General features: G+C 45.3%; 1 protein-coding gene across 1 annotated transcript in view; it reads right to left on the bottom strand.

The window, feature by feature from the left end:
* The window catches only part of Best3 (bestrophin 3), a 76948-nt gene extending 59993 nt beyond the window's left edge, over positions 1 to 16955 (bottom strand). Inside the window, exon 1 of the mRNA XM_039079123.2 lies at positions 13305 to 16955. Within this exon, the coding sequence (XP_038935051.1) occupies positions 13305 to 13356 (52 nt within the window). The 5' untranslated portion in view covers positions 13357 to 16955. The remainder of the gene's footprint in view (positions 1 to 13304) is intronic.
* Positions 16956 to 18117: the final 1162 nt, after the last annotated feature.

Genomic DNA, 18117 nt, shown 5'->3' with positions numbered 1-18117 from the left:
CTTTTTTTCGGAGCTGGGGACCGAACCCAGGGCCTTGCGCTTCCTAGGCAAGCGCTCTACCACTGAGCTAAATCCCCAACCCCTACTTTTTTTTAAAGATCTTTATTAGTGTATATTGTAGGAAGCAGAGTTTCATAATGATGCTTTGGGGTAACCATGCCATGGACTTTGATCATATTCATTCTCCATTGACCCCCTTCTGTGCACACATGCACACTACATGCACACACACACACACACACACACACACACAGAGTCGCACACAACACTCAGGTTCCACATTTATCTTTCTTGGTCTGGAACATTTCACTAACACAGCCATCTCCAATTCTATTTGTTGCCCTGTAACCGATGTGCTTTCTTTCCTCCCTGTGGCTGGATTAAAATCCATCGTGTGTAGATATAGCACACTCTATCCATTCATCTGATGCTCCCAGGCTGATGCTAGGACCCACGGTACACACATATGATGCTGTGTCTAAGGGTATGTGAGGATGGGTTTACTTTAAGTGGGGTTTCAGACAGATCTGTGTTCTCTTTCAGACCCAGTGTGCCTTCTCTCCTTCCCAAAGTGCCCTTCTCCCACTTGACAAAAGGAAAACTTGCTTCTCACTCATTTTCTGTAATCTGGGGTATGAAATCTTGGTGGCACCAACCGACTTGGAAAACACATAGCTTTTTGGATTACTGTGACAGGACATGGTGTTTGGGGGGGGGGTACTCTAAGAATTATTGAGAAGAGCCGAGGTCACTCCTGGCGGATGTGCACAGTACACAGTTGTCCTGAGAAGGGTGTGAGTTTCATAATGAATCAATTCCCATTTGTACTTGAGAGTGGGTCTCTGTCCACCCAGGAGGAAAGATGGTTCTAGTTTGCTTCAGATGAGCAGAATTGAGTGCTTCCTGGAACTGGTTATAGGACATACTGGGCTGACAGGCACAACCACTGCTGACAATATACAATTATCTCAAGGTCTTATATGTGTGACTTCATTCTTGTTCACGGTCTGTGTCCTCACACATGAGCCAGTTCACAAAAGCTAGGTGGAGTTAGGAGCTTCCAAGGCCGGACATGACTTCCCTTTAAACATGTCAAAAGTAGGACCAGACCACACGCTGCCCTTCAGGGAGCCTTACGATGTCTCCACTCTGCTAAGTACCTAGAGAGCTGAGTCCTCTCCACGGTGCCAATGCTAAGGTTCACAGCTTTCAAGTGACATTTGATTCCCAATGGCTTTGCTTTCTTTGTGGTTTTCCAAATACCTTCTCCAATTCTTGAAAAATGCTGCTACTGTTTTGATAAAAATTTTCCACAAGATCTCATTACACAACATGGGGACTCCTCCTCCTCTCCTCCTCCTCTCCTTCCTCCTCTTTCTTCACACAAATACTTATTTCTGTTTTCCAGTTTTTGAAAGGTAACAAGAGCAAACCGTACCTCTTATCACAATTAGCTTACATGAATTCTATAATTATAGATTTTTATTTAGTCTAGACAGAGAGATTAGATCTGGCTGCCTAAGAGTCTAAAAGGTTTCTTGCTTACTTCTCAAAGATGCTATCTGAGTGTAATGTGTATTCAGTTGCAATTATCTCCTGCCTTTTGCTATCACCAGCTCTTGTAGCATTAAGAGATGGCAAGGAAATACATTTCAGAATCTAAACATTAAGATAATCAGGTCATTAGATTTTAAGTACAAAATACCACTAAGTTAACAAAGAGCCTGGCTGGAAGCTCTCAAGCATCCGTTGTTCAGGTGTGATGATGATGCCATCAAGGCCCAAGACTTGGTAGATACAGAATCTCATGTCTACAAGGGAGGGGGGAATGATCAGTCAGTCGGGTTTTTATCTTAACATAAATACGAAGATGACCTAAACACCAGGAAGGAATGCAGGGACCAATGGGAAGAAAGAACAGGACCTTTTGGGATTTTAGAAGCAATTTCGATGAATTGTCTAATAAATGAAAACGACCTTTTCATGTAGAAAAAGGGAGAAGGTGGCGGCAACCTGCAGTGTCATTCATCAGGACACTGTGATCTGTGTGCTGCACATTCTACGTGTCTTCCGTAGGTCCCTAACTGCCCCATTAGAGTCTACTCAGATTGTCTCCCATTTTCCTCTCTCTTGAGCAATGCTTTGGTAAGCGTCTTGTGCATATTTCTTTTAAGGTTTTGAAGTCATTTTGCTATTTTGAGTCATTCTGGAACTCCTTGAGGATCTAATGACAGTTATAGTCACTTCTCTTTCATGTACGTAGTCACAAACCTCGCTGTGGTTGACGTGCCCCACCTCCACCCCAGAGTTCATCATTGGACCTGCTAAGGATCCATGAACCCTAAGAGCCTCTACTTTAGGGTAACTTCCAAGACGTGTGAAATTCTAAGCACCATTAAACTAACTGGTATTAGTTGCTCTTTTGTGCAAAGTACCTTTTGATCTTCTTTTTTTTTTTTTTTTCCTTTTCTTTTTTTTCGGAGCTGGGGACCAAATCCAGGGCCTTGCGCTTGCTAGGCAAGCGCTCTACCACTGAGCTAAATCCCCAACCCCCACCTTATGATCTCCTGATCATTCAATTACTGTGCCATCCTCCAGTTTATGGCCAATTCTAAGGGTTTAATGATAAATATTAAATAATCAGATTATATAAACTTCCATTATCACTACCCAGAGGTGAAAAGACGTGGGAGCATAAAGCAATGTATTCTTCATTGTCTTAAAGCTTTTAAGAAAGTTTTATAAGCCGATATGGCTTATTAGATAAGATATTTAATAAGGTTAAATAAAGGGGTGGGTCAGGTTAGGTATCTGACTCCATTAATTCAACAAAAGATTCGGAGTAACAGGGAGTCAGGCATTAGGAGCTCGAGATCTACGGAAGTCTGAGAGTCTACGCCGATTGCGAGGAATTTGGTCTCTAGAGGAGACAGGTACACAAAGAAATCATTGTTGGCCAGGGAGAGATCACAGGCTGCTGGAATGAGTGTTAGTAACAGGGAAACAGGAAACAGAAAGGGATTCAGGGGGCGCTGAGGGTGAGTGGGTGCCGTGGGTGAGATGGGCGCTGCGGGTGAGGTGAGGGCTGCGGGTGAGGTGGGGGCTGCGGGTGAGGTGCATGGAGACACCGTCTCTGAGGTGACTTAGTAAATCGGCCCCTCACACAGCCATCCATCCCACACTTACTTCAATCTTCTCTTCCCTCCACACTGTTCAGTTTCTTGGAAGTCCTAAGACTAACCTGAAAGTCAAGTTTTCTGGGACAGTTTAAAGGAATCCGGGAGGCTAATGTGCACCCAAACCCAACCAACCATCCAAATATACCCCTCTCAAAAGAAAAGGCCCTCAGAATACACGGAGCCACGTACTGCACCGAGCCACATACTGCACCGAGCCAGGTACTGCACCGAGCGAGCCACGTACTGCACCGAGCCACGTACTGCACCGAGCCACGTACTGCACCGAGCCATGTACTGCACCGAGCCACGTACTGCACCGAGCCAGGTACTGCACCGAGCCACGTACTGCACCGAGCCACGTACTGCACCGAGCGAGCCACGTACTGCACCGTGCCACGTACTACATAGGCTGTTGGGTGATCCTCATTCAGGTTTAGAAACAAAAAACATCTCAGCGATGACTCATTCCAGTGACAGGTCACGCTTCCATATGTAAATAAGCAGATTGCCTTCAGAAGTGTGTGAGTGTGTGTGTGTGTGTGTGTGTGTGTGTGTGTGTGTGAAGTGTATGTGTATATGTGTGTGTGAATTGTATGTGTGTGGGTGTGAAGTGTGTATGTGTGTGAAGTATGTGTCTGTATATGAAATATATGTGTGAAGTGTGTGTGTCTGAAGTGTATGTGTGTGTGGGTGTCAGAAATGTGTTAGAAGTGTATGTATGTCAGAAGTGTGTGTGTGAAGTTTATGTGTATGTGTATGAAGTGTATGTGTCAAGTGTGTGTGTGAAGTGTATGTTTGTGTGTCAGAAATGTGTGTTAGAAGTGTATGTATGTCAGAAGTGTGTGTGTGTGTGTGAAGTGTTTGTGTGTGTGAAATGTATGTGTGTAAAGTGTATGTGTGTCAGACGTGTGTTAGAAGTGTATGTATGGCAGAAGTGTGTGTGAGAGATGGTGTGATTACTGTGATTATAAGGGAGTAGATTATCTCAGAAACTTGCTATTGTGACTGTTTCCATTATTATAATCATCATCATCATTATTATTATTATTATTATTATTATTGTTATTAATGTTACATTCTACAGTGTTTGACTCAGCCTAACCCAAGTTCAGTGTTTCTAGATCAATCACTTCTTTCATCCGGGCCACAGTCCAAGGGTCTCCTCGGTAGCTTGGCCCCTTTTGAAGTAGGTGAATCTGCCCCTCCTGTCTCCCTTCCGTCTTCCCACAGCTCTGCCTGTTCCTCTTTCCTGCCTGTCTGTCTCTTAATTGTCCGAACATCTCGCCTCTGGGTTGCTCTCCGCCGGGAACATTTTTCTAGATCTCTGAATTTCTCCGCATTTGTGATAATCTCTGATTTCTGCCTCCTGCATTGCTGACCCAGGTTCCTGGGACCCTCCACAAGACCACCGTTTAGCTAAGTTTTCCTCTTGTACTTGGGAAGAGGAAGATAAAATTCTCCCCCCACCCCCAGCCATCTTATTTCTTAAGGGCGGTGCTCGAGAAAGCATTCTAGTTATATTGATTTCCCCTAGGATTCTGGTGCAATCTTCCCCAGGAAAGATTGATTTAAGAGAAAAATATGCAGAGTATGTGCCCTTTTAAAAAGAAAGGTAGGCTGATAATATGAAATATCATTTAATACAATATTAATTCTCAGTAAGTCACAGGGCATCCAGAGCCAAGGCCTCGAGCTGTCAGGAACAGACTCAGTGCCTCGTAAGCAGCACAAAGAGCAGCTGTGTCATCTGCTAGCATCCCCGAGAGTTCTAGGACAGGTGCTCATTTTCCCAAAGACTGCTTCCGGGTACAAAGGAGTTCATTTAAAAAATATATATTTCACTTGGTGCTGTTAAACCTTTTTGTGTCTAAAGTACTTACTTAATTTTGTTTTTCGAATATAAAATATGGCCTATCTCCCTTAACTTCTTTTTGCAGGGGTGTGTGTGTGTGTGTGTGTGTGTGTGTGTGTGTGTGTGTGTGTGTGTTTCAAGATAGGGTTTCTCTGTGTAGCCCTGGCTGACCTGGAACTCTCTCTATAGATCAGGCTGAGATCCTTGTCCCTCTGCTTCCTGAGTGCTCCCTTAACTTTTTTATATCTCACTGAAGCATCACGGTTTTTAAGTTTGGTTTATGTCTATAGCTGGAGATCACATTTTTTTTAAAGGGTTGAAGAGTGTCTTATGTCTTCCTAATTAGTGTGTCCTTAGTTTTCTCATTACTAAGGGGGTATGGGAGTAGGTTGTCATGAAAAGCAGGCAGATACAGACAATGGTATTGTGTGCTTTGTGCATGGGCTATTTAAAATCCAGACCGGCGGATTCGGGAGCCTGCATGCTCACCCACTCTGCTGTAGCATCTCAGGCATAAGAGAGCCTGGAAGAACCAGGTTGTGGGTAAGTAGGTGTTCTTTTAAAAGTCTAAAAGTAAAAAATCGGCTTAGAAAACAAATGCTTTCATGTTGCTGGAGGTCCGTGCAGCCCTCTGAGGCATCCCTTACCCCCACAGGTGCTGTTTGAATCAACTTCTTCCTTTCACTGGTTTTAGATGTCTAGCTTCAGGAAAAGGCACCAAATAAGGAAAGCTGAGGTGTTTGAAATTGAAAGGGTTCAGTTCCTTACTACCTGTGTGACCCTGAGTAACTCTTAGGTCTTTGCCAGGCTGGGTCCCTTGCCTGTTTAGTTGGTACTGAGAACTGTTTCTGCATCTGTCAAAGGCTTGACAAGCCTGTACATTGTAGCACAGACTCGGAAATTAGGGGACTCAGGCCATGACCACAGCATGTGACCCACACTGAGCAGGAGGATCGATCCATTAGCTGTCTCCCAGGTTTGGGGTTTTGACAGTTCTCAGTGAGGATGGAAATTCATAGCAGAAACTTACAGAATGGCTCTGTTAATTTGTTTATAGCTTCTGTCTTTAGACATTTGGGCCTTGTCCTCATTCTATAGCCCACGTGACACTCTTTAGTAGACTTTAAAAAAAAGATCAAGCTGAAATATGAAGAACGCCTTAAGAATTTGCTTTTGTTTTTGAAATAGTCTCATGCAGCCTGGGCTAGCGCAGACCTTGTTAAGTAGCTGTGATGCCTAATTGTGTCAATCGGATGGGATTTGTCACCATGTGAACAGATCTCTGAGCCAGTCTAAGCAGGTTAGACTGTGGTGGGAAGGTTGGGGTGTAGCAAACATCGGTTCATGGGCTGGGGTCCTGGACTGAGTAAGAAGGGGGAAGAGAGGCGAGCCCCAGGAAGCACTGCTTTCTGCTTCTGGACCGTGAGTCCCATGTTAGCAGCTGCCTCAAGCCTCTGCCACCATGAAAGACCCTGAGCTGTGAGCCAAAAGAAACCTTTCCTCCCCTGAGCTGTTTCTGTCAGATGTCTCACTGTAGCAACGGGACCTAAGTAACTAAGTACCTAAGGGAGTAATTGAGGCCCTTCTAGAGTTTGAGATCCTCCTGCCTCTACTTCCCCAGGTACTGGGACTCTAGGTAGGTATGTGTCACCTCTGCTTGTGGTGGGGACTGAACCCAGCTGTTGGGGATATTTATAATTTAGCTGGTGGACATTTCAGTGCAGAGAGCACTTGCTCAGTGTGTGAGGCCCCGGGTTCTATCCCAGCACCACAGAGTAACTTAATGATTAAATGTGTGCAAACATCAAAATTAAATTTAAAAGATAGAAAGCATGTGCTTGAATTTTTCTTTCTTTTTTTTTAATCGATGTATGTTTCCGTGTGGGTGTTCACATGCCACAGCACATTTATCGAGGCCACTGAGGCCATATTGTGGAGGAAGACAGCCTCTGTGATGTGATGATTCTTGCCTTTCTGCCTTGTCCGGGGCCAGGTCTCCTCAGTGCTGTGTAAACCAGGCCAACTGGCCCCCCAGCTTCAGGGGACTCTCCTGTCTCCTGTTTTCCCTGCAGGCTTCTGTGGCAGGCATTTAACCACTGAACCATTTCCCCATTTCCTTCTTTTCCTTCCTTCTTTTATTAAAAAAGATTTTGTGGAGAACAGAGGAGGCCTGTGTGAGGGAAATCCTGAGAGAATGTGTGGTGCTGGCACAGGCGTGGGCATTCCAAGGACCTCAGAGCATCAGACCAATGAGGGAACAGCAAAGCCTTTGCCAAGCCCCTCGGCTGTGTGTGCGGGGGGCGGAGGGGCGGCGATGGTGAGGCTCAAAAGGCATCCACAAAGCCTTCCTCTGGTCCATGTGCACACGGTGATAGTGTTTTCAGAACGTCACTGTAGCTTTCTCCCCCTAGATACACAACATAAAAACTGCTCCCCTACAGAGACCGACCCTACTGAGATTAGCTAACCCTGCCTGATCCAGTAAACCTGGCCTCTTTGTTTATCTACAAGTAATAATCCCACCTCCTTGTCTGCCTGGATGCAATGACCCTACCTTTTTGTACAACTGTGTGCAATAGCCCGACCGTTCTGTTCCACTCTATATAATAACCAAGCTACCATCAGAGCTAAGCCCACCCAGACCCAGCTCTCTGTCTGTCTGTCCATATGTCTGCCTGTCTTTCTTTCATTTCTTTGCTGCTTCAGTCAGGGGTAAGTCTTTAGAGCCATGCTGAATGTGGGAAGATCTATTTTTGTTTTATATGTATGAGTGGTTTCTTTCTTTCTTTTTTTTTTTTAACTGCATGTATGTCTATGCACCACACGTGTGCTGTACCCACGGGGACACAGCTGATTCTCTGGAACTGGAGTTACAGACTGTTGTAAGTTACCTGTGGGTGCTGGGAACTGAACTTGGGTCCTCTACACAAACGAGTGCTCCTGGGCATTGAGACATCTCTCCAATCCTGTCTTCTTTGAATCCTGAGGTTTATGAGAAAAAAAGTTCCATAGTTTTGAGCCAAGTCTGAAGCAAGCTTTAATTAAAAAATGACCAGGATGATGGAGTCTGTCTGTGTCCACTCCTGGGTCCCCTGGAAATGGCCACAAGTCACTGTTTGCAGAGGCTTAATTAAAAAGGACAGAACAACAGGGATAACATATTTTCCATCAGGTCCAACCTGGGGCAATCATATATCCCGACTAGTACTTCCAACCTACATCTAATTGGGGCACCTGGGCATCTGACAGCTCCCGTTTTGTCCCATGAACTTGCAAGGTCTATTGTCCTCTCACACTTCCCTCCCTCCCTCTCTCCAATTTTTTTTTTCACAGATACGATTTATACTTTTGGTAGCAACAGCTGATTTCCCTAGAAATCAAGCCATGCATGTTACAGATGTATACTACGTTTCTCATCTGAAAGCATCTAGACTGGACAGGATCGTAATTACATATGAGCTGAACCTGTTGGAAGGCAAACTTTTAATATGTAACGAACCTTTTAAAGATGTTCTAATGTTGTAAGAGAGTTTCAGTTTGGGATCCAGCTTCAGGAGATAAAATAAACCTTTGAAAGGAATTTCAGTATGGAATTGTTCAGCATGGATGTTCCATTGCTCACTGAGAACTCTTTGAAGCTAGGAAACTCTAGATGCACTAACCTGAGAACCACTAAGTAAACAAGACATCTCCTATGTAATAATTATCGCACAGTCACTTAAAATTCTCCCTATAATTAATAAATACAGATATGTATAATGTTATGTGGAAATGCATATTTCATAACAAGTAGAAAATGGAATATATTTCTTATAGAACATGATCACAATTAAGTGTGAGCCTATTGTGGTGCACACTTTTAATCCCAGGACTCTGGAGGCAGAGGCAGGCCGAGCTCTGTGATTGAGTTTAACCTAGTTTACAGCAAGCTACAGGCCAGCCAGGGTTACACAGCAAGGCCTTGTCTCAACAACATAAAAATAAAACAAATATCCACCCTACTAACTAAGTAAAAAAATCATTTGAATACAAATATTTTGGGGAAAAAATGCACAAGAATGCTGGAAGCCTGTTTGAGGTTCTGACAAACACAGCAAAAAGGGAAGGACAGGGGAAAAAAAGCCAGTTGAACCCTGAGGAGCTGATGACTGTGGGTAAATTTGTTTTGCTGTTTCTCTATATTTAAACTTTTTCCATAATGAGCCTATGTTATTTTACAATGTGAAAAGGGCAGTACCTCGCTGGGAATAAGGAGTCTGTTGCAAGCGTCTCCCCCACGTCTGCTCTGCTAAGGCAGCTTCTGTCTGAGCATAAGTCCACACTTCGCTGCTTTACAGGGTTTATGAGAATACTAAGCTTGTATTGTTTGTAAGGATGGCCAATGTATTTCCATATGTTAAGAAACTGTTACAAAATGTTAATGCCTTACATAAAAGATGAGAAGCTGTTTTAGGAAATGATTACATTTCTTTCTTTTTTTAAAAACATTTTATTAATTTATTGGTGTGCTGTGTGTGTGTGTGTGTGTGTGTGTGTGTATACACTTAGGGGAGGGTGAGCGCCATACATGTGTGTGGAAGTTAGAGAACAACTTTAGTGAGGTGTGTGTGTGTGTGTGTGTGTGTGTGTGTGTACATGTGTGTGTTCACAGGTCTGTGTGTGTGTGTACACTCACAGGAAAGTGAGTGTCATAGCATGGGTGTGGAAGTCAGAGGACAACTCCTGTGAGGGTGTGTGTGTGTGTGTGTGTGTGTGTGTTTGTACAGTCACATGTGGGTGATTGCCAGAGTGTGTGTGTGTGTAAGTCAGAGAACAACCCATGTAACTCCATTCTGGTATTTTCCCCCTCAACAGTTTGGTTCCAGGTTCAGACCTAGGTCATCAGACCTAGGGTGGCAAATTCCCTTAGCTCTTGAGCCATGCTGCCGCACCTCTGAAAGGATTTCTTTAACCAAAACATTTTCTTTCCTTTCCTTGGGCAATGTTGTTAGCTAGCTTCACCATGCAAGTGAAATTGCATTACACAACTTCTCAGGACTTCTTCTGTATGGAGTACCATACATTAATGCACACTGATACTTTTTACCAAGGACCCATCAAGAAAGAAAAGCATAGAAATGGGGATTTAGCTCAGTGGTGGAGCGCTTGCCTAGCAAGCGCAAGGCTCTGGGTTCGGTCCCCAGCTCCGGGGGAAAAAAAAAAAAAGAAAGAAAAGCATACTAAAATTTAATTAATTAGTTAATTAATTAAAAAGTATTTGTAAATCTCTTATTTTTGGAGTAATAGCCAGTTCTGAGCTTGCTCAGGACTCCCATGCTGACCCATACTGGTCGTCCAGTATTCCTCTCGTTTGTCTTGGATGATTCTGGTTTAGACTGCAAGGTCTATGGCTGCTTCGACAGTATCAGGCAGAGTCTGATCTGGATGCTGCCTCATGAGCGAAGGCGTGACTGGTAGGCATGAGGGCCAGTGGGCTCCTAGCAGCCTGTGTACGGAGTGGAGGAGCAATTGGCCTGGAAGGGACAGAAAGCACCCTGGATGCCAATATGCTTGGGCCCAGCGGCTGTGTTACCTTGAGTTAATCTGTGTTCTTATCAGTTACCCAAGACTGATTCTGACAGCATTGGCTCTGTCTGAAGGTGGAAAAGAAAGTCGATCTGGTGCATTCGATACCCAAGACCCACCTGTCCTGGGAGATGTTTTTCACTGCTCTGTGCAGGAGCCCAGCCTTTCCACTGTCGCCGTTAAATTAAACATTTTAAAAATACCTGGAGACAATAATAGCTCAAACATTCAAGGAAGCAGCAGCACTCCCAAGCAGAGGGGGAGGGAGAGGGGGAGGGGGAAGGGAGGGGGAGGGAGAGAGAGAGAGAGAGAGAGAGAGAGAGAGAGAGAGAGAGAGAGAGAGAGAGAGAGAGTTGTTAAGTTGTCAAGGCTGCTCATACTAGTTTGGCCACCCTGGACAAAAGATGTCCCTTTTTTAAAGGGTTAGTCTTTTCGGAAGCAAAGGAGAATAGAACCTGGCCCACCTGTCTCATTTGGTCACCACACGGGAAAATGGTCTGTAAACCCCACAAACATCTCACGCTCAGTACTATGAAGTCATTAAAATAAATCACACATAAACTCGAGCTCGAAGCGCCATCTTGGAATGCAGTGAGCAAGTTCTGGGTGAGCTGACACAAAGGAAGTGTGTGGATGGCTGGTGGCAGGGAGGGGCAGGTAGAAACAGGCTGTCTGATCATCAGAGTCATCCGGGAGAGCTCTGAAAAATAGATTTGTGAATTCCAAGTGGGGTGGCTAGACTTTATTTTTCCCTCAAAATTTCTGCAAACCACCTTTAATAAAGGAAGAATAAATATATAAGTGGTTAGAATTACTGAGAAGAAAAAACTAGAAGGTTGCAGAAAAATTTCCAACGGGGTTATGTGAGGAGGATTTTTTTTTCTCTTTACACACTAATTATTTGTTTGAAAGCTAAATTATAATCCAGAATTTCTAGAGATGTCTGTACCTTCTGGTCCCAGCTTTTCCATGTCCCCATTCTCTGCAGCTTCTAATACTTAAGTCTGCTTCGACACTTTCCTAAGGAATCATTAGGACACCAGGGTTGTTTGCTGGGCCCGCTGCAGACAGACCTGTTGAAACTCACCCCATTAAGGTCAGTTTTGGTCCATATCCTCTGAGGGGCCATCTGCAGTAACGTCAGCTTACAGGGGCTCTCATCCCGCACTAGCCATGATTACCTGACTTTGCATGCTCCTGTTTGGATGTCTTGAACGCACTAGGTTTCTAGAACCTTCCTTCATGTGTTCCCTACACAGACAGCCGCTGAGGAAGATAATTGCTGGTATGACTAGAGCTACTGACTGGGAAACTATGAGAGCTGCCAGAAGTGTTCCCCACTTAAGGGAAATCATCCTTTGTCTGTAAAAATAAGAGGAATTGGAATAAAGGTAGGCTGGGCGAAGTCCTGGCTCCAAACTGAGTTTAGGTAAATTACTTAACACCCCCAAGACTTCATGCTAAGTTTTGAACCTTCTTATGTAGAGTTAGACCGTGGGCTTAAGACATCGAGGTAGAGGGGCCAAGAATGGCCGCAACTGCTCCTCTCCAGCCCATCCCACCCCTGCCAGTCTCCACTGGTGACTTGTTGAAGTCTGCTGCGGAGTTTGACGTCTAGCTGGCACTCTTCCTTCCAAGGCATAGTCTACCAAGAACAGATTATACTTTCTCTCGTGCACGCTTGCACGGAGATGCAGCACAGTGCAGAAGAATCTATCAGCTCTGACGGCACTTGCGTGCCGTCTTGTGGTCCGAGAACACCATGGGGATTTAATCGGTTTGACGGTCCGTTTTGCTTGCTAACTTTCTTTACAGCCTTCAGTTTTTTGGGTCATAAGTAAGTCCAGCCGTATTTTCTGGTCCCTTTTGACACTCCTTTACTTAGCCCCCTACTAGGTGTGTAATACATATAATATGTAAATTGCAGGTTGAGATGAATGAACCAATCCAGGTGGTGTTCGTTGAGATCCTACTGTGTATGAATGTTAGGAGTTGGGACTACGAAGGTGAGATGATTATTGTCAATCTCCAGTGACACACATGACACAAGGAATTATTCACACTCCACACTCCAGTGAATAGATTGATGTATGTGTGCGTTGTCAGGAGTCTTTGAAGACAACTAATATAACAGCTAACTTAAAGTGTGAACATATTTACAATCTTAGAAGCCAAACCTTTGGATGTAGGAATCCCCACAGTTACCTAATATATCATGGTTCTATTTCTTTTGAATTTTCCCCTACAATCCCAAGACGGCAAAGGGAAAGAGCGAATTCAAACAAAACTGGGGTTTCTAGCAAGGAAGAAGGCTGTGTGTTCACATGCGTGAGAGGCATGAGTGTGCATCCGTGTGTGTGTGTGTGTGTGTGTGTGCGCGCGCGCGCGCGGGCGGGCGAGCAAGAGCCACTGCCATACCCGGACGGAAGAGTTTAGGGGTCTCAGAGACCCCTAAAGTCTCAATTTCACAATTTCACCTGAGGCATGCAATGTTTAAGGTTCAAAGCACACACATGAGAAATACACCGTGTGAGGCTTACTGCAAAGGCATTTAACTACCACTGTTTAATAAAATACACAAAACAAAGCATATTCATTAAAACAAAAAAAAAGAAGGCAGCAAAGGCAGGCACTGTTAGGCGTGTTGGTGCCCCTCACGTTTCTGCAGGCTTACAAAGGCTTAAGGGTTCCCATAGGCACCCACTCACCGTTATAAACAGCCTCAGTTCTTAGTTTGCTTTCGGTCTTAGCCTGGCTCATCGAGGTTGAAGAATGAGGGAACAGCAAGGACTACTGGGCTCCATTTTATCTGGGAAAAAACAAGCGAGGTTGGTGAAAGAGTTAAAAACATCATCATCATCATCATCATCATCATCAACAACAACAACAACAACAACAACACCCGGAAGTGATGCAAGCAAGACGTGAAGTGCTGGGCTGCGCCGCTGTGTTTGCCAGTTTCAGTAGGTGTGTCCACTTCCCATGCAGGATTCTTCTAGAAAAGCTTGCAAGAAGAAATCCCACTTCAGAGTAGGTCTCCTCAAGCACAGAGGGAGGGGCGTTTTCTTGGGTTTCTTCTGCTTCTGATCTCTCCTAGGGTCAAGACTCTTCCCCGCCAGAGGGCGCGCTCAGGATGTGGGGGTTGCGGGCACGAGGTACCTCCTCATATTAACAGCCCTTGGACAGTCACTGCGCTCCACTGTGTGGCATTTCACCTAAATCTGGAAGTGGGAGGGACATATCAACGCTGATAGCATCCGTGCACCCGTAGGCCCAGGGTTCAAACTCAAACTGCAGCCTGCTCAGGGAACTCCGCAAAGCGCGTACTGCAGCGAGGGTATGAGGAGGGCATTGGTGTGACCTTCAGGACAAAGACTTATTTGAAACATGGAAGTTTTGCAGAATTGGAACATTATGAACCTTGTTCTATTTGCTTTCCTGATGAAAAGGCAAAACCAAACCAAACCAACATCAGCTACAACTATACCAGTATCTTGTGACCAAGCTTGCTTCTTTTTACCAAATACCTAGGATTCCAAACACTTGCCTTTTTCTAGTGATAGGCATTCAGATTCTTCTTCTGAATTCTCCCGGTTGTGCAAAGGCTTCCTGGAGAACAAATACAAAGTCCTAAGCGGAGATCCAAAGGACTGGCCTTACTGAAAACCAGACATACACGGGGGTGGGGGGATGGGGGTTGGGTAGGGGAGTTGGGGGTGGGGGGTGGGAGTAGGGGTTAGGGGGTTGGGGGGGGGAGAAGTGACCTGTGTCTGGGACTGCGTTAATTATGCACCACTGCACCCTGCGGGAGGGCTGGCAGTTTGAGTTTTCCAAATGGAGGTCTGTAACTTTGATAAGGACTCACTTCGCTCCCAGGAGGCTTCCAACTTGGAGAGATTATTTATTTTTTCCCTGTTTTTTGTTTTTTGTTTTTTGGGGTTTTTTTTGTTTTGTTTTTGTTTTTTTTTGCATATGCTCAGCCTTTCCATTTGAGTTATTTTGTCGGCGAATAATGATCTTACCTAAGTAAAGAGATGAACGGTGAATTCTGACTTCCCTGACTGAGTTTGGGAGCTTTATCATCTAGGGGGATGAAATTAGTCAGAGTGGTGGGGACGAGGTCGGGAGGCAGGTGACAGTGTGCTTTTCCAGACAGTGTTCATTTGTAAAGAAAAACCCTACAGGTTTCAGGAAGAATGTTTGGTTTTTGAATCTTGTGTTTGCTTCTTGTTAAAGCCCTGACATTTTTGACAGTTTCAAATTTTTTGACCCCTGATGGAGAGCAACAGAAGTCCTACTTGATTTTCCTGTTTTCTAGACATCACTTTCTCCTCAGTCTTCAAAACCTGCTCCCCTTGGGTTCACTGCCTACCTTTTCTCTTCTTTTGCACCTTTCCCCTAATGTTAGTAACTACCCTCACTTTAAAACTCAACTGATGTCAGAGAGTAATTGTTATAAATAAAAAAAAAGTCTTCATTCTAGTGTGCTTCTGACTCTTTTTTTTTTTTTTTTCTTTTTTTTTTCCGGAGCTGGGGACTGAAACCCAGGGCCTTGGGCTCGCTAGGCAAGCGCTCTACCGCTGAGCTAAATCCCCAACCCCTGCTTCTGACTCTTTTACCCAGAAAAGTTTAATAACTTTTTTTTTTAGTGAGGTTTGAATGAAAATGGCCCCCATAGGCCCATGGGGAGTGGCACTATTAGGAGGTGTGGCCTTGTTGGAGTGGGTGTGGCCTTGTTGGAGGAAGTGTGTCACTCTGGGTGGGCTTTGTGGTTTCAGATGCTCAAGCCAGGTCCAGTGATGAACTCTTTCTTCCTGTTGCTTTCAGATTGGAAGGCAGGACTCTTGGCTCCTTCTCCAGCACAGAGTCTGCCCACCACTGTGCTTCCCATCATGATGATGGACTAAACCTCTGAACTGTAAGTCAGACGCAATGAAATGCTTTCCTTTATGGGAGTTGCTGTGGTCATGGTGTCTCAAACAGCATTTGAAACCCTAAGTCATGTAGGTCTGTGGAGACAGAAAAGAAAATTCTACATAGAATTGTTTCAAATATATATTGATTGGTATAAATAAAGAGGCCAAAATTATAATGTAACCGAACCTGGAAAGGTGCTTGACTCTGAGTGCAATGAGTTGGAGAATGTTTCTGAAGTCTTAAAAGCATTATAATTATAATGATAATTATAATTATCATTATAATTATAATTCTAACACTTATATTTTAATGACAACATTCCAATATTGGGAGATATATTTTGTGGCTTTTGAATGGTAGAACAATTTCACAGAAAGTAACCTGAGCAAAACTTACACCACTGATTTGCACCCCTAGACCTATTTTTCACTGATTATAAAGTGTACCCTCTGAGCTCAATGATTGCCTAAATTTTTATTATCATTTTGTTTATTTTTTGATATAGGGTTTCTCTTTATAGCCCTGTGTCTTCGTTAGCTGCTATGAACAGACACTATGATCAAGGCAACTCTTATAAAGGACAACATTTAATTGGGGCTGGCTTACAGGTTCAGAAGTTCAGTCCATTATCATCAAGGCAGGAGCATGGCAGCATCCAGGCAGGCATGGTGCAGGAGGAGCTGAGAGTTCTACATCTTCATCTGAAGGCTGCTAGCAAAATACTGACTTCCAGGCAGCTAGGGTGAGGGGCTTAAAGCCCACGCCCACAGTGACACACCTACTCCAACAAGGCCACACCTACTCCAATAAGGCCACACCTCCTCCAACAAGGCCACACCTTCTAATAGTGTCACTCTGTAGGCTGAGCATATATAAAAACCATCATACTCTGGCTGTCCTGGGACTCACTCTGTAGACCAGGCTGGCCTCAAGCTCATGGAAATCCACCTGCCTCTGCCCCCTGAGTCCTGGGATTAAAGGCTTAAAAATCTAAAAGGCTTAGAATTTTGGTATTCTTAGACTCTGGAGTTATTTGTATCTTTTACAGGAGAGGATGGAGGAGATGGTTTAGGAGGTCAAGCTTTTGCTATGCATGCCTGAGGACCTGGGTTCAGGCCCCAGCATTCATTTAAAGCCAGGTTCTCCAGGATTCACCTGTAACTCCAGAGCGAAGGGTGGGGTAGAAGCAGGCAGGTGACGGCCAGCCAGGATAGCTGAGACAGTAAGCTTTAGGTTTAGTGAGACATGTTACAAAACTGAGGTAGAGAGTGACGAGAGACACCTGACAGGTCTTCAAGCCTACACACACGAGCAGGTCACCCACACACATGCGCACACATCTGCCCGTACCACACACATATGTAAATACATAAATAAACATAGAACCAAAACTTTAAAAACCACCATCTGTTTTTGGCAGTGTTTACTAAAGAAATAGAACTGTCCCCACCCCCAGCCCCCACCCCCAGCCCCCACCCCCAGCCCCCACCCCCAGCCCCCACCCCCAGCCCCCACCCCCAGCCCCCACCCCCAGCCCCCACCTGTGTGTGTGTGTGTGTGTGTGTGTGTGTGTGTGTGTGTGTGTGTGTTAGGATAGGGATTGGGGAATCCAGCAGCAGTCATTTCTACCCCAGAGAGCCCTACAACCCTGTAGCTTCTCAGTCTATGAAACTGGACGCCTCAGCTTTTCCAGTTTGTTGCTAAAGGCATTCCTGAGAGTAGGTGATCTTTAAGTTCATTCTAGAAAGCTGAAGGGCTTGAGTCTGATAGGGTGGAAGGTGTTAGAAGTGGCGGTACCGCCGCCCCCGCCGCCCCCGCCGCCGCCCCCGCCGCCCCCGCCGCCGCCCCCGCCGCCCCCGCCGCCACCGCTGCCGCCCCCGTCACTGTAGCAGCAGCAGCAGCAGCAGCAGATGCATCCATCTGCAAGAGGAAGGCTGACAACAGGCAGCACTGTCTTTGTCTCCATCTCTCCTGCAGTCCACTCCCAGAACGGGCGTTCTTTCCTCAGTTCATTCTATCTCGGAATGCCCTCACAGAGCTGCCCTGGGGCATGTCTCTTAGTTGACACCAGGTCCCTATCTAGTTGATAGGGGGATGTGGAGGTGTATATGTGGGGGTCCCGGAGGCTGTTTCCAAAATTCCTGGACACCTAAATACCCAGATGCCACAGGGAACCTCCAGGGAGGTTCCCTGTGGCATCTGGGAACAGGGCCCTCTGGCCAGCAACAAGCCTGGGGGCCAGGGAGAAGGGGAATCCAGCTTAGCTCCGGGGTGAGGTCCATGTCAGGAGGGTGGAGGGGCATTCTGCAGGAGACTCAGGTGTCTCACCTCTGTGTGATGAAGGCTTTCTTCCCCCCATGGCAGTTGCTGATTAGAGAGACAGTCCTTGTCCAAACTGTTTATTGGTAATGGAAAATGATGGATATAACTTACTCAGATTAAATACCTTTTGCAGGAAGGAATGTCCAGGAAGGGAAGTTTATTGGAGAACTCTATCCTTTGTGCTACGTGAACAATTGTCACAATCCTCACGTTGGGTGTTGTGGTCACGTGCTCCAGGACAGGAGCTGGGTCAGGAGTAGATGAAATGCCTATCGTTCTCAG

This window comes from Rattus norvegicus, chromosome 7 (assembly GCF_036323735.1).
Source record: "Rattus norvegicus strain BN/NHsdMcwi chromosome 7, GRCr8, whole genome shotgun sequence".
Classification (NCBI taxonomy): domain Eukaryota; kingdom Metazoa; phylum Chordata; class Mammalia; order Rodentia; family Muridae; genus Rattus; species Rattus norvegicus.
This window is presented reverse-complemented; position numbering and strand designations above follow the sequence as displayed.